Source organism: Gymnoscopelus braueri, assembly GCF_963280865.1.
Source record: "Gymnoscopelus braueri genome assembly, chromosome: 21".
NCBI lineage: Eukaryota > Metazoa > Chordata > Actinopteri > Myctophiformes > Myctophidae > Gymnoscopelus > Gymnoscopelus braueri.
This window is the reverse complement of record NC_137623.1, coordinates 37,660,983-37,675,847: the sequence shown is the minus strand read 5'-3', so window position 1 is coordinate 37,675,847 and position 14,865 is coordinate 37,660,983. Positions and strand designations below refer to the sequence as shown.

General features: G+C 40.9%; 1 protein-coding gene across 1 annotated transcript in view; it reads right to left on the bottom strand.

Annotated features, from left to right (window-relative positions):
- tecrl2a (trans-2,3-enoyl-CoA reductase-like 2a) overlaps positions 1-14,865 on the bottom strand; it is a gene marked incomplete at both ends in the record, with an annotated part of 63,344 nt that overhangs the window by 3,634 nt on the left and 44,845 nt on the right. Inside the window, 8 exons of the mRNA XM_080417508.1 lie at positions 51-94; positions 710-782; positions 1,553-1,658; positions 3,149-3,264; positions 4,003-4,106; positions 4,606-4,650; positions 6,324-6,375; positions 6,929-6,979. Of these exons, the coding sequence (XP_080273634.1) occupies positions 51-94; positions 710-782; positions 1,553-1,658; positions 3,149-3,264; positions 4,003-4,106; positions 4,606-4,650; positions 6,324-6,375; positions 6,929-6,979 (591 nt within the window). The remainder of the gene's footprint in view (positions 1-50; positions 95-709; positions 783-1,552; positions 1,659-3,148; positions 3,265-4,002; positions 4,107-4,605; positions 4,651-6,323; positions 6,376-6,928; positions 6,980-14,865) is intronic.

Here is a 14,865-nt window from a genome sequence, read left to right as displayed (position 1 = left end):
GGGAATATTTATGGTGGAGCAGTGTAGCGTTGTCAGCCGTACATACATACCACAAATATGACTAGTGCATAGTTGACTTGGACGTCTCCGTACGCTGTGGAGGAAGGAAGAGAGTCAGATAAAAGTCCATCTGAATTCAGATCACGAAATCAGGTACTTCCCCCGGCAGGTGGCGTCCAGGCGTCCTTTGGGGTCTGAGTGGATGGCAGTTGCGACCCCCTAACGTTCACATTCACATTCAACCACACATTCAGTTATTCAGGCAGAAACCTCTTATCTCCATATTCTTACTTTTTTTTAAATTAATGCCCTACTCGATCATATGACAGCGTCACACAAAAGTAGCAGATCCGCAAGCTCGAAACGTGGCACATCGCATTTCAAGCTTGTAGATCTGCTACTTTTCCTATTTTTTTAAATTAGATTCCTGAAAAGTAACGGCTTTGGACATATGAGGTTTCCACCCAACAGAGAAGATATGTAACCTGACTCCATGGTCAATGGATACAACAACTATTTATTAATGGAGATTTAAAGAGTTAGAAGCAAGAGACAGAAAGTCAAACAATATGGATTACATTATGAATGGGTGTTTGGCGTGTGTGTGTGTACAGTATGTTTGGCATGTGTATGTGTTTGGCGCGCGTGTGTTTGGCACGCACGCGTGCGAGCGTGCGTGTGTGTGTGTGTGTGTGTGTGTGTAACTTACATGGGGGTGTGTAGAGGGGGTGGTTGATATGGTAGGCCAACCATGCTGAGAAGCTCCAGTAGTATGTGCAGTTCTAACCCAGAATAAAGACATCACGTGTGCTTAGTGTCAATCTACGAGTTTTTTTTTTTCCTTTTTTTTTACAGCTTCACCTTCAAAATAAGTACGGTAGGCAAAAAAAAAAAAACCCTGGTGTCCACAACGTTTTCAGTTTTTCAAAAAATTAATTTATTTATTTTACACGTTTTAAAAATAGCGAAAATAGCAGATCTTCAATCTCACAACGCATTGTGACTCGTTGAGCTTATAGATAGTTTTTCTCCCTATTCATTGAAGACAAAGTAGACAGGGGTTAAGTGGTTAAAGCAATTAAAAGCAATCTGCTTTATAAGCCCTTTCTCAGATCGTATCGTATTGTATTATCATACAATCACTTACATGACAGATGAGACCTGACAAAGAGGAAAAGGTCTCTAGAATAAACATAGCCGGTTAACCACTAAAAACCTGGGATTCCTATGTTGGGCCTGTCTGTTATGGGCAAAAATCATCAAAGAAATTAAATTCAAACAACTGAAGTTGTTGCACTATGAGCTTGTAGATCTGCTATTTTTCAAATCTTTGAATATAGTATAATAAAAATATATATTATATATTTTTTAAAGCAAACATTTTTGACAAATCTTTGCTTCTGGAGGTCCCTGGCACAAAATATTTGAGATGGGGGGGTCCGCAGCCAATACATATCATTTTGGGCAGTCCTTGACATGAAAAAGTTTGAAAATCACTTCGATAAAGTATCGAGCCTTAATTGGTTAATTCCATGTCCAGTCATGGCCTTACCTTCACTGTGGTCCTGAGAGGCATGGTCCCTCGAGAGAAGCGATGAACAAAGATAGTTTCTACCAACCTCTTCACATAGTGACAGGTGTGACAGACGCAGGCCAGTCTGAGAGACACATGAAGGAGAGATGTTGGTACACTGGTGATAGGTTGTGCTCAAACATGGGGCTGTAACTATCCATTATTGTCCTAGCGATTATTCTATCGATTATGTTTTCGATTAATCGGATATTCGAGAAGCGCGTTTTCCCTGATATTTAGTTTTACTTTTGTATATATCGACGCTGCGGCTGTCGGGCAGTAACCTCTGATCTCTATTATTATTATTATTTCTTTTTTTGGTAAATTAACGCAAAAGCATCAAAAATAGCAGATCTACAGGCTCGAAATATGATGCCAAGCGACTCGTTTTGAGCTTGTAGATCTGCTACTTTTGCCATTTTTTTAATTTGAATCCTGAAAATGAACTGTCTTGGACATATGAGGTTTCCACCCGACAGATAGCGTCTCTGTCGGGTGGAAACCTCATATGTCCAAAACAGTAAATTTTCAGGATCAATGAATCAACGCGAAAGATTCGAATCAATTAAGTCTGATTCACCACTACTTATTTGATACGATTGATATAAGCAGGTAAATGCAGTAGTAAAAGCCAGTTTTTTTCCATCTTTTACCATTGCCAAGATCAAGCCGTTTCTCTCTTTCCAAGACCTAGACAGAGTAATGCACGGTGATCTCATATCCTCCTGTGTGGACTACTACAACTCCCTGTATACTGGAAGTAGTCACCCCTGTCCAGCCTGAAATTGGCCTCTCTCTCCACTGGCTGCCAGTAGAGCTTATAGAATCGTTGTTTGTTTATTATGCTCTAAAATGGGCTGACCTCATACCACTGACTGTTTAACACCTCCTTCTATGTCCACGTCCCTCAGGTCAGCTGGCTTGGGGCCCCTATAGCTTTCCCACAATCTAAACTTAAGTTCAGGAATGACTGTGCATTTACTCCCAATAGACCCCTGACGACGTCACACTGATAAGAACCAGTATGCGTGCAACCAGTATGCGCGCAATGAAACCCATTCTATCAGGTCTCGCTAGGACGCGCCTCACCAGCCAACACACAAGAGGGGGTTGGGGTGCACTGAAACCAGCGCACCCCAAAACAACAGGTTGAGAATTGATTGCATGAAATAATCACCTGTGCATCCAGTCTCAATGTTGGTAAACAAATAATTGGTAAATGTAATTTTCCCATCTCTTTTGTACATGGTGTTTGTATTTGTTGATGACATGTAAATTTGTTATGCCAAGTTGAGGAATTGAATACATCACAATGGAAACAAGCCCCCGGGACTTTTTTGTTAGCCTTAATGTCTTACTGTACTACGTGCCGTTTACATTTCTGACCAATAAAGTATTCAATCAATCAATCAATCAGTCAATCAGTCCTGAGGCCACTTTTGTCCTGACGCTTCTCTGCAATATAAACACGGCTGACCAAAACAACCAAAAGCATGAATTGGTATGAAACTGTCTTTTGCAGATAACAATGCAGCCTACGCAGTGGTGTGATGCAGACGAGGTGTTTCCACTTACGTAACAACAGTATAGGGGCTGGAGGTGAAGGCGTGGCCGTGGGAGTAGATGCATGGAACACGGAAATAGAAGAGGAGGTAGGTGAGGAGAGGCCCCATGTACTCTAATAAAAATACCTGAAACCCAGTTACAAAGAGTTATGCAAAGTAAAGCACAGAAAACCTTTTTTTTTAACTGGCATCTTTTTTGTAATGTTTATTCAAACGGCACTTTTCAAAACTGTTAAAAAGTGCAGACTAAAAACAAATGCCAATAAGTTCTTCTTTCGTCTAATTCTCATCAGGGGTTGCCACAGGGCATCATCTGTTTCCACTAAGTTGTTTCCGGTAAGTACAAAACTCAATATATGAATTAAATTATGACTAATGACACATCAGGCTAAATAATGGAGGGATAAATAATTGACAAAAATCAGATCTGCCAGTAAATGTGCTTTAAGAAGTGATTTAAGAGATAAAACTAAGGCCATTGGCAATCTAAGACGTTTTACTGCTATTCATTATTTATTTCTCCTTTTAACAGGACATGAGATCACTTTTACAAGGTAGACCTGGTCAAAACAATTACAATGACAGTACATCACACATAAAAACATAAGAACGTGGCTATATAATGCTTGATTAACCAATTACCCGCTTATCACACATTTTCAAATAGCTGATCTACAAACTCACAATGCGTTGTGAGCTTGCATGTAGGTCGTCCATTTTTTAGAAACAATTGATGCAATATTTGAATGTATTGCACAAAAACAGGATGGCAGTGTAAAAGTGGTTAAACGTACTGTACTTAATCAGTCTACAGAAAACAGTTTTCCTGTAGAGGGTCTTGACAGATAAAGTGACTCCTCTTACCATAGTCCATCCTAACTGTGGGCCCAGATCTGTGAAGTACATGGTGGCTGTGGTGCCAACAGGTAGAGACTGTAAGGTCTCATCATCTGATAGGGCTTTACCATCTGGAAACAAACACACAAACAACAAAAACTTAATTGAGTAGTATAAACAATTTAAAAAGTATAAATAAAGTTTAGAGTGAGAGGGAGAGGGAGAGAGAGTACCTACACAATAAGAGAGAGAGAGAGAGAGACAGACAGACAGACAGACAGACAGACAGACAGACAGACAGAGAGACACAGACTACTGTAGGCAGAGGGAGAGCCTATTTCACCCATACAATAACCCACTTGAAATATTATAATAATTAATATATCATCTTAAATTGAAATACTTTTTATGCTCATGGGATACAGAGTGTGTGTGTGTGTGTGTGGGGGGGGGGGATTGTTCTGTGTCTAAATGCACAATGTGAAACCACAAGAACTGTGACTGTTATGTTCATAATGTTCATGTCATATATGTGACTGTGAGATTGTTATATTAGCATGTCATACAGTATGTGACTAGCTGTATTCTATCTATGAAACATTGTGAGCTAATCTACACACAGGTACTCACTTGGGTAAAGCGTTAAGGCCTGTCTAGCTGGATGCCACTGGGGATCTGCACACACACACACACACACACACACACACACACACACACACACACACACACACACACACACACACACACACACACACACACACACACACACACACACACACACACACACACACACACACACACACACACACACACACACACACAGGATTATCAACATTTTCATTCATTACATTTTTTTCAAACTTTTGCCTCAAAATAAGATTAAGGAAAATGTTTTATAGATCTCCCAGCTCTCCTAGATGCTATTTTCGCACACCACCATGGTACGATGAAGTATAATACAGGGTTTAAGTGGTTAATCAGACTAATCGATTCAAATGTTTGTGTCAATTCGTTGATACAAGGGTGCGTTTGGAAATAGTGTGTGCTGGAATGTTCTCTGGTCATTACATCACACTCTCCTTATATTACTCACACGCACACACGCACACACACACACACACACACACACACACACACACACACACACACACACACACACACACACACACACACACACACACACACACACACACACACACACATGTACACGCACGCGCACACGCATACGCACTTTGGATTGATGAAACCAACAAAGTATACTTTACAGTACGTTCCTATTAAAGCAGCACTATGTAGTTTGGGGTATCAGTGGCCACTTTGGAAACAAATAACATGGCAGCCAACGTCTTTGACTTCATTACCCAAGAGTCTCTGCAAGCATGTCCGGCGAGGACGCGCTGTGATTGGCCAGTCTTCGCTTTGACTGGCAGTTCTGCCTTGGTGCCTTGGCAAATGCCGGGATGAAACTCATTGTCTCCCCTATACATAGTAATACAGTCATATAGTACATAGTAATACACTTTTAAATATTAATGCTATATTATCATTTAAATCTTTGGTGTTTTGCCAATTATTCGGGGCCCCACTTGCAATACCCCCGCGGCCCACCAGTGGGCCCTGGCCCACAGGTTGGGAAATGGCTGAGCCAGAGGCATTTTAGGACAAACAGACAGCTAGGGCTTGGGGCCCAGTAATAATTAATCACAATGGATTAGTCTACTGCTCTGGTGGACCGAGGCAGCCCCAGGCTTACAAACACACTGAGACAGACAGTAGGAATACTGCAGGCCTCGCACACTGGCTCAGCTTTAATAGCACATTTCTGTTGGCTATTTAAGTCTAAAAACTTAACGGGGCCAGCAACGATAAAGGTTATAGTATACAATATAACCTGTCAGATAAGCCATATGAGCTGTCAAGTCTATTGATCTTCTGGATGACATACAGGACAAACGGCAGGTTGTTATACAGATAATTTGTACGGATACGGTTAGATTATGTTATGATGGGTACAACATATCGTTGCTGTCGAGCAGAAACCTCTTATCTCCATATTTTAACTTTTTGTGTTTTTTTCGTAAATTAACGCCCTACTTGATCATACTACAGCGTCACACAAAAGCATCAAAAGTAAGTAGATCTGCAAGCTCGAAACGCGGCGCGAAGCGACGAGTTTCGAGCTTGTGGATCTGCTACTTTTGCTATTTTTGAATTTTAATCCTGAAAAGTAACAGTTTTGGACATATGAGGTTTCCACCCGACAGAGACGATAATACAGGATGGCTGGAGCACCATCGTTGCATAGTGAGACGCTACAGTATATCATTTGATATGGTGTGAACACTCACTTGATCTCTGAAAAAGAGTCTTGATTTCTGCAACGGTGGTGTGGGGCTCCAACTGAATGCAATGCAAAACATACATCGCGATTATAGTCATTTCCTTTTGGTGGAATTAACAAAGTACGTTGCTACTCAAGTACTGTTCAAGAGTACAACTTTGAGGTACTTTTACTCTGAGTATTTCCTTCTTTGATTATTATTTGAAAACGTTACTTAGTAGTTACTTTGCAGATGTTTACTTCAGCTACGGTATATGAGAAAAGCCGATCTACAAGCTCACAAGACTTCGCGATGATATGAGCTTGCAGATCTGCTGTGGAAATGTTTTTCCACTGGCTATGCCTGGCCAATCTTGATCAGAGAGCAAGTTTTAAAAAGTTACAGCTCTTTATTCTGTATGAGTTCTCCCTCATAATTAGATCAAAATGGCATCCCCACCTGAAACTGTATTTTCTGTTTATTAAAGAGCTGGAGTGATAAGTAGACCCCTGTTACTGAACACTCTATTATATACAGTATAGTAACAATGATTGCTATATGGATTACAGAGCAATTTAACACATATTAAAACAAAACAAAAATCACTTGCACTTAGAGATACAAAAACATACCTTATCTACAAAACAAAGCTGATTCCTTGTCTTGGAATCCAGGACTTCAACCTGTCAAACACAGAAGGCATACATTAACGTAAAAAACCTTAATCCTTGTTCAGACCAAAGATTTGGAAAAAACGCTCCCAAAATGAGGATACAATCTTTTTTATTTTTTCATAATCAATTAACTGTTGCACCCCTACACTCATCTGACTGGCCATCTCTCTCTGATCCGTACGCTCCCAATCAGAATAATGAGTATGACTGCATCCAACCTCCAAGACTAGGGATGAGTCGTCTTGTCCTTCTACTGTACTGTAGGTTCGCACAGCACAGATCTTTTTTAATCTTAACCCCTTAAGACCTGAAGCTGATTCTAAAAATGTCTTTTCTATATCAGTGGTTCTCAAACTGGTTCTCAAACTTTCATGTCAAGGGTCTAAAATGACACAGCTGCTTTCCCGGTTTTAATTACTTAATTAGAGCGTGTCAGTGGTGATGTACAGCATATGCATGGAGGAAGGGTGGGTGCTGGTGGACGCACCACAATTTGCCCTGAAAGCACTCCATACTGTGCTGCTCAGCACAGCGGACTGCTGTCTTTTACCGGACACCGTAATACTCTGCTAATGGATGCCTAAAGATTTGCTGAGTCCACAGTTAAAGAAGGCTAGAGGGGGAGAGAGAGAGAGAGAGAGAGAGAGTGAGAAAGACGGGACAATGGCCTCTCTCTAGGAATGTACTGGGGGCTGGGCTGCACCTGTCGATTATTATGTTTTCGCGATTATTCTATAGATTACTTTTATCGATCTGTTTCTATGTGATTGTTTGTTTTATGTTGCGTTCGCTGCCAACATTTTCCTGCTGCTGCTACACTAAACAGGGCTCCATCGTAAAAGAGACCTTGAATGGGATCTCAATGGGATTTTCACCTGTATAGATAAAGGTAAAGAAAGAAAGAAAGGAAGAAAAAAAAAGATTCATCAAGTAATGGATAAGCACAGTTTTTTTTACATATTAAAAAAAAACTATACAAAATGAGTAACCACTTAAGCGTTATCTTGTACTTTGACGCGTTGTGAGCTTATACATTGGCTATTTTCACAATCCTATATTAAAATTGGCTAATGGGAATCAAAATACAGTGAAAGCTGGGTCCTTGGGCCTGTGTTGGTATTACCACAATAGGGGACTATACGGATGTAAATGAGCTTCTAGCTAAATCCATCCGGTATGTTTACATGAGATCACGATTAGCTGATTAATTTCACTTTCATGTATGGAATGTTCAATAATTTGCAATGCAAATTTTGCATTGTCCTGTCGAAAGAAAGAGAGAAAGAAAGAAAGAACCACTTAAAGCCTATATGCTCAGGGTCCCCCAGGGCTCTGTAGTTTGCCCCCCTCCTTTTTCCTATAGTTCACTGGCATATTTTCTTAAGAGGCGCCGGCATGGAGCTGAGCCATGCCAGGAACACACACATCACAGATTAAGAGAGCCATCGCTAGTCTGCTGTCAATATACTCATTCACTGATGGGCTTCCTTTATTTACTGCGTGCGTACACTGCAAAATGCGTGAGTGTCAATTGACTCCGAGAGACTCGTACGGGTCAATTTTTGCTCTCTGAATTAAATTCATGCTCAGGATTTTGCATTGTTGTCTCTGCCAGGCCGAAGGCGAAGGTCCAAACATCCTGCAAATCGGTACACAGTATCTCTAATAGTCATTAAACGAAACCGGTCTTTCAGATTTGTCCAGATCTGCTTTTGGCTGTGTTCAAACTGATGGTGCTGGGTGTTGCTGACATTTAAGTGCAGGGACATGTTGGAGGGTCATTTTGCTGCCGGTGGGTATCATCAGATGTGTTTCTTGTTGAATAATATAGCAGTGCTTTTGCTACTTTTGTGTGACGCTGTAGTATGATTAGGGTAGGGCGTTAAATATGGAGATAAGAGGTTTATGCCCGACAGCAACAATATGTGACTGACTACAGACTCTTGTCTGTGTACTCTATCTACGAGGCTTTAGGTCGAGAGAGGCTTATTGTCGGTATCAGCCGATAACGCGGGACCCCTGGGAGATGGATTGCTGAGGTGGAGCGCCACACCTATAGTACCATCAGCTCCCATTACTTACCACACAACTTGCCGCACCCAAGCCGTGCTACTCATAAGCTGAGTTGGCGGTGCCCGGCATCGAACCCTTGACTTTGTGGTCCTAAGGCGAGAGCTCTACCGACTGAGCTACCCGGACACAAATTTACGAAAAAACACAAAAAGTAAAAATATGGAGAGGTTTCTGCCTGACAGCAACGATATGTGACTGTCTGCAGACTCTTGTCTGTGTAGTCTATGTCTATGAGGCTTTGGGAATGGCTCAAGTAGTGAACACTTATAAGGCCCTGTATCTTTGTAACATATCGGTTGCTGTCGGGCGGAAACGTTGTATGTCCGAACCATTTACCTTTCAAGAAAAGGAACCTGCGCAGCTTTTGCAAGACAGAAGACACTGTCATACGACAAACTATAGATAGTGCATTCATTTATGAACACACTTAACAAGATGAAATATAGGAAATACAAGGTTTCTACCCGACAGCGAAGAACCAGAACCCTTGGAAAGACATACCACATTTGCCTCTCAGTTTTACATTGAGTGTTTTAGGTTAGATCTAATCAGGTCCTCTTAAACTGAGACATAATACAGAATATAATGGCTGAACTTAAATCACTGAATGAGTCCATTACATTCAACCTTAGCTGAGAATAGCTCATCATATCAACACATGGCTGCCCATTCATTTTTACCTGTGGACAGATGATCGACTCCATTCTTTCTTCAAAGTGCAGCAGATCTACAAGCTCACAATGCGTGCAACACATTGTTATTTGCTGGTGTGCGACACTGGCGCGCAACTAAGTATAACCACTTCCCATATGGTTGAAGGGAGTCCCTCAGGGCTCTATACTAGTATCTTTTCAGTTTTCTGGGATTGTGCGGAAAGCTTTTGCTGAAAAAAGCAGATCGACAAGCTCACAACGTGTCGCAACGCTGCGTTGTGAGCTTGTCGATCTGCTATTTTCTTTCTTTTTTAAGTAGTTAATACTGGACAGAAGGCTTGTTATAAATCACCTCTCGTTTCAACCAGGAAGTGCATGTGTAATCAATAAGGCACTCAGTTGATGTTTTTCTTTCTTTTTTTTGGTGCACTGCCAATTGACAGTACTTCCCTAAATTCACCATAACCTTCCACCCTACTAGCTGTAAATACACCACTAAACCATGATTTATAGAGAATACTGACAAGAGGGTTATTGAGTTACATGTATAATGCATTCTGACAGCTACAGGACAGCTAGAAAATTGTATCAAAACAGCATGGCTGATTTGCAAAAAGTTTTTTTTAGGGATTTAACTGACTACTATTACCTGACAGAACACTATATTGTACATGGCACTTGCTGTACTGCCTACAAATATGAACACCCAATGCTGTCGTAGAAGATTAATTCACAGACACAGTGCATTCATATCAACACTGTCGGGTAGAAACCTTGTATGTCCAAAACCGTTACCTTTCAGGAAATGCAAAAGAAGAACCTTTGTTCCAGTGGATCCAATGTAGTTAGTCACAAGCTCCTTTAATAATGCTTTTCATTGGTTAAATCTTTATAAAACACACAGAAAACACACTTTCCTACTTCCCTTTCAAAATGTTTTAAACATTTTGAAAGTGAAGTAGTTAAGTGTATCTGTTTAAAACAAAGCAAAAATGGCAGATCTACTGCATAAGCTTGAGCTTGTAGATTATTACAGCTATTTGTGTTACTTTCGCGTGACACTCTTCCTACCACAAAGTAGGGCATTCATTAAGGAAGAAAACAAAACAAAATATAAGTTGAAATTTATAAGGTTTCTGCCTGACAACGGCGATATGTGACATTCAAGTTGGCCTACAGCTGTAGTTTGCCATTTAAGGCATGTGATGTGTGCTAATTTTGCATGTGGCGTCTATAGTAACAGCACGCGGTCGCTGTGCTGCATGCATGTTGGACATGCCAGAGCAAAGCCATAAATTAGCTTGAAGAGGCCTAGTGCTCTCACACTGAACACTTAAAATGTGTTTAAGAATACCCACACAAACTGATAACTGACACGCTAGATTAGCACTGTAAAGTAAGATGTCAAAGAGTCAAGGAGTTACATTTTACTTTGCTGACAGTCACGAGACACAACTTTTAGCCAACTTTGTGGCTTTGGAATTCAGCTACTATATCAACCACCCCCTCTACACGCCCCCATGTAACGCGCACGCACACACACACACACACACACACACACACACACACACACACACACACACACACACACACACACACTCACACTCACACTCACACTCACACTCACACTCACACTCACACTCACACGCACACAATGTGTGCATGCAATTTGTGTGCATATATTACAAACAAAATAACAAAGTTCTCTGGTTGAATAATAATAATGTACGCACATTGCAGCATACTGATAGATTTCTAACTGTCAAAAAGTGATGGGGAAAAAAGTTATATCCAAAGCTTCGGTTAATTCACCCACAATCATCCAAGTTGTTTAATACATCATTCAAGTAAAAGAACACAACAAATTATTATTATATATATATCATAATAATAATTATGTTTTTTAACCCATTAAAACCGGCAAAGCATCTGTGTGCATTTGCGTCGGCTATTCAAAAATAGTAGATATACAAGCTCACATCGCGTCACTTTTGCGAGCTTGTACATCTGCTATTTCTAAAAGTGTGAGAACTACTGATTTAGAAGGCATTTGTAGAATTGGCCTCAGGTCTTAATGGGTTAAGTGATAATCTTTTCAACAAGGCCTTTCCATCAACACACACACTGACACCCAGACTTACCTCAAAGAAAGTAGGCCTACTTCTGCTCATGTTGGATGCTGTTCCCCTCAGTCCACACACATTGCCCACAGCACATAACCAAGTGGTTCCTTTCCTCTCAGGCACAGGGTCCGACCTCTTGTCGACTCCCTTTCTCGCAGAGTGGTATCCCATCTCTCTCTCTCTCTCTCTCACACACACACACACACATACACACACACTCACCGTACAGTGGAGAGAGTGCAGGGACAGGGTATCACGGGAGGAAACTACTCCCCCTTCCCCGTGTCCATTTATCTCCTCTCCTCCCCCGTCTTGAACTTTGGGGAGAGACGCTTTTGGCACTGGAGTCCAACCATGACTAGGGTAAAAGAGAGAGAGAGAGAAAGAAAGAGAGGGAGAGATTTCTCAATAGAGGAGGGAGACAACATCCAACCACAGCAGTTGTGTTAGTCGACATAGGCTATACTCTACCATACAAGATTGGTTAAAATAACATTTTATTCACTAAAAGAAAGTTAAAGATATCAACTTTAACGAGAAAAACAGCCTATAGCCTAGCCCTATACTATAGGCTGTTTTTCTACATTTTATAAAAAACAGCCTATAGCCTATAGCCTAGCCCTATACTATATGTTATACTGTAGGCTGTTTTTCTGTTTTATAGGCCCTATAGAACAGAAGTTAAAGGGTGATAAACTAAAAATATTTTTAAAAGTGCAAAGGAAGGTGAATAGGTGATGGCGAGACAGTAGTCTTGCAGAGTCAACGTTCTACCACCACCAGCCACCTGCCCCGGCAGAGACTTATGACTAGTGTTGACAGATTCTGCGAGAGAAACAAGCAACCAGTTCTATGAAAACAAGCCCAGAATAAGTGACTATAGGCCACATGAGCATGCACGCACACGCACACATACACACACACACACACACACCGGCTACTTAAAAATAGCCGATCTACAAGCTAACAATGATGCGGCGCGTTGTGAGTTTGTAGATCGGCTATTCTCAAAAGACCTTGAAAGAAAATGTGAAATATTTGGAATATTTTTGAAACATTGAAACACAAAGGAGAATGAGGGATCCGCGAACAAATTCACATTAATTTAGGGGCGTACTTGAAATGAAAATATTTGAGAAACACTGGTTTAAACAACATTTAGGAAGCAAGCCCAAAATGCCGCAACCCGCAACTAATATTTAATTTAATACAAGGTACTTTACAGAAAAAACAAGCCCAAACTCGCTTATAATAAGCGGACATGGCAACACTGCTTGTGCCCACTGCTCTGAGGCTCATGCTGAGTCAGCAGAAGATGAGATGAGCCTCCAGCGGGGTCACTGGCTGGTGACATCTGGGCTGCAGGGGTCTGACTGCACATACATACCAGCTCATTCCTTCATTTGCTGAAGGGGAAGACGTTTTAAAACATTATGTATGAGCGCTCCTGTGTGAGCATCACTTTATCTGTAATACAAGAACCCAGTGGTGGAAAAAGTAAAGAAAATCAACTTTGTTATCGACCTTTTTCTGTCAGACGGCACCCATTTAGGAAAACATATTTTCTTACCTATAGTGGCGGAGCGTGGGTTGGGCTACCTTCCTAAATTAAGCATCTTTGCTTGCAGTCTTGGGATCCCAATCATTAAGTCCAGAATAGACTTACTGTATAATAGACTTCATTTGTTTGGCTCAGAAACGGATTTGAACTGTTGGCACACAACAAAGTGACCCAGAACACGAAATGTTTCTGCCACCTTCTGGGAAAGGGAACTACAGTAATGCCCACAGCCTATTGGAGGTGCTCAGGGATTATTTGTAACATAATGTGAACGCAAATTCTATTTCGCCAAACTAAATGTTAAGTTTTTGTACGCATATTTAGATATTTAGTTTGTCTAAAAATATGTATGTTTCATGTGAGTGGTCCAAGTGATTCTGTCCCCAATACTGTAGGTGCCCACTGGAAAACCTCTTTTGTACTGTCACTGTGATAGCTTTTTGCAGTGTTTCTGCAATTGTTGTCTAACTTGGTTCTATGTTGCAGCGTGTTTAAAATGCGCAGTGTTTTCTTGTATTAGCCTACTGTATGTTTGTTCTCTTCCAGTTTCCATTCTCGCATTTGGATCTAGGATTTTGTGCATTTTGATATTTGCATTGGTTCTCTTAATACGTGCTTTCACAGTTGAAGCACAATGGAAGTCCACCCTAGAATTCCAATCATGTTGATGGCAGGTATGAAATGCAATCTGTCTCAAATGGATCTAGACACAATGTGGATAATTCAGGATACAAGATACTGCCAGTTGTGAATGGAGCCTCCGCTATGCCTGCATTGGGTTACAGCGCAGTCCCATATGGGAATTCTCTCTATTAAAGTACTGTATACTGTAGGACAGTTATTTTAGGCTCACTGGGTGTGCGTCCCGGCATGAAGACGCCGTATGTTAGCTGTTGGGTTTGTGTGTGCATGGAGCCTGGTCGCTGAATGGCTAAATCACGTGGGAAGAGAAACACTGCACATCAGTTAAATTCTATCATGAGATGGTGTTGCTCTGTTGTATATTGCTTTTCATAGGGGAAGCTTTTGCAAATTCCCTAATGTAGGCCAGACATGCAAAAGTGTCACTTTTCAGCTACAGTCACCTTTTTGAACCCAAATAGGGCAATTGTGTGACACCTGACCCGAAAGAAAAACACATGTCACCTTTTTCACCTCGGGGCTGTTTGCATGCCTGGTAGGCGGGTCGGTGTGAATAAATCTACGTGACCTGGCGGAGACCTGTGCTCCGAGGAGCACTTTTTCTAGTTCTGTCTTGTGTCTACTGCAATTTTTTTTTATATACATATTTTTATTGGAGAATAACATTTTAACATTTAGCCATTAAATAATACAGCTCTCCATAAATATGTATGTATGTATGTATGTATGTATGTATGTATGTATGTTTTTAAACAAGACATTGACATAAAACAAAACACCATCTCCTGCAATTTTCTGTCGTGGTCCCAGCAATATGTTGTTAAAGTTGCACTGAAGTACAGT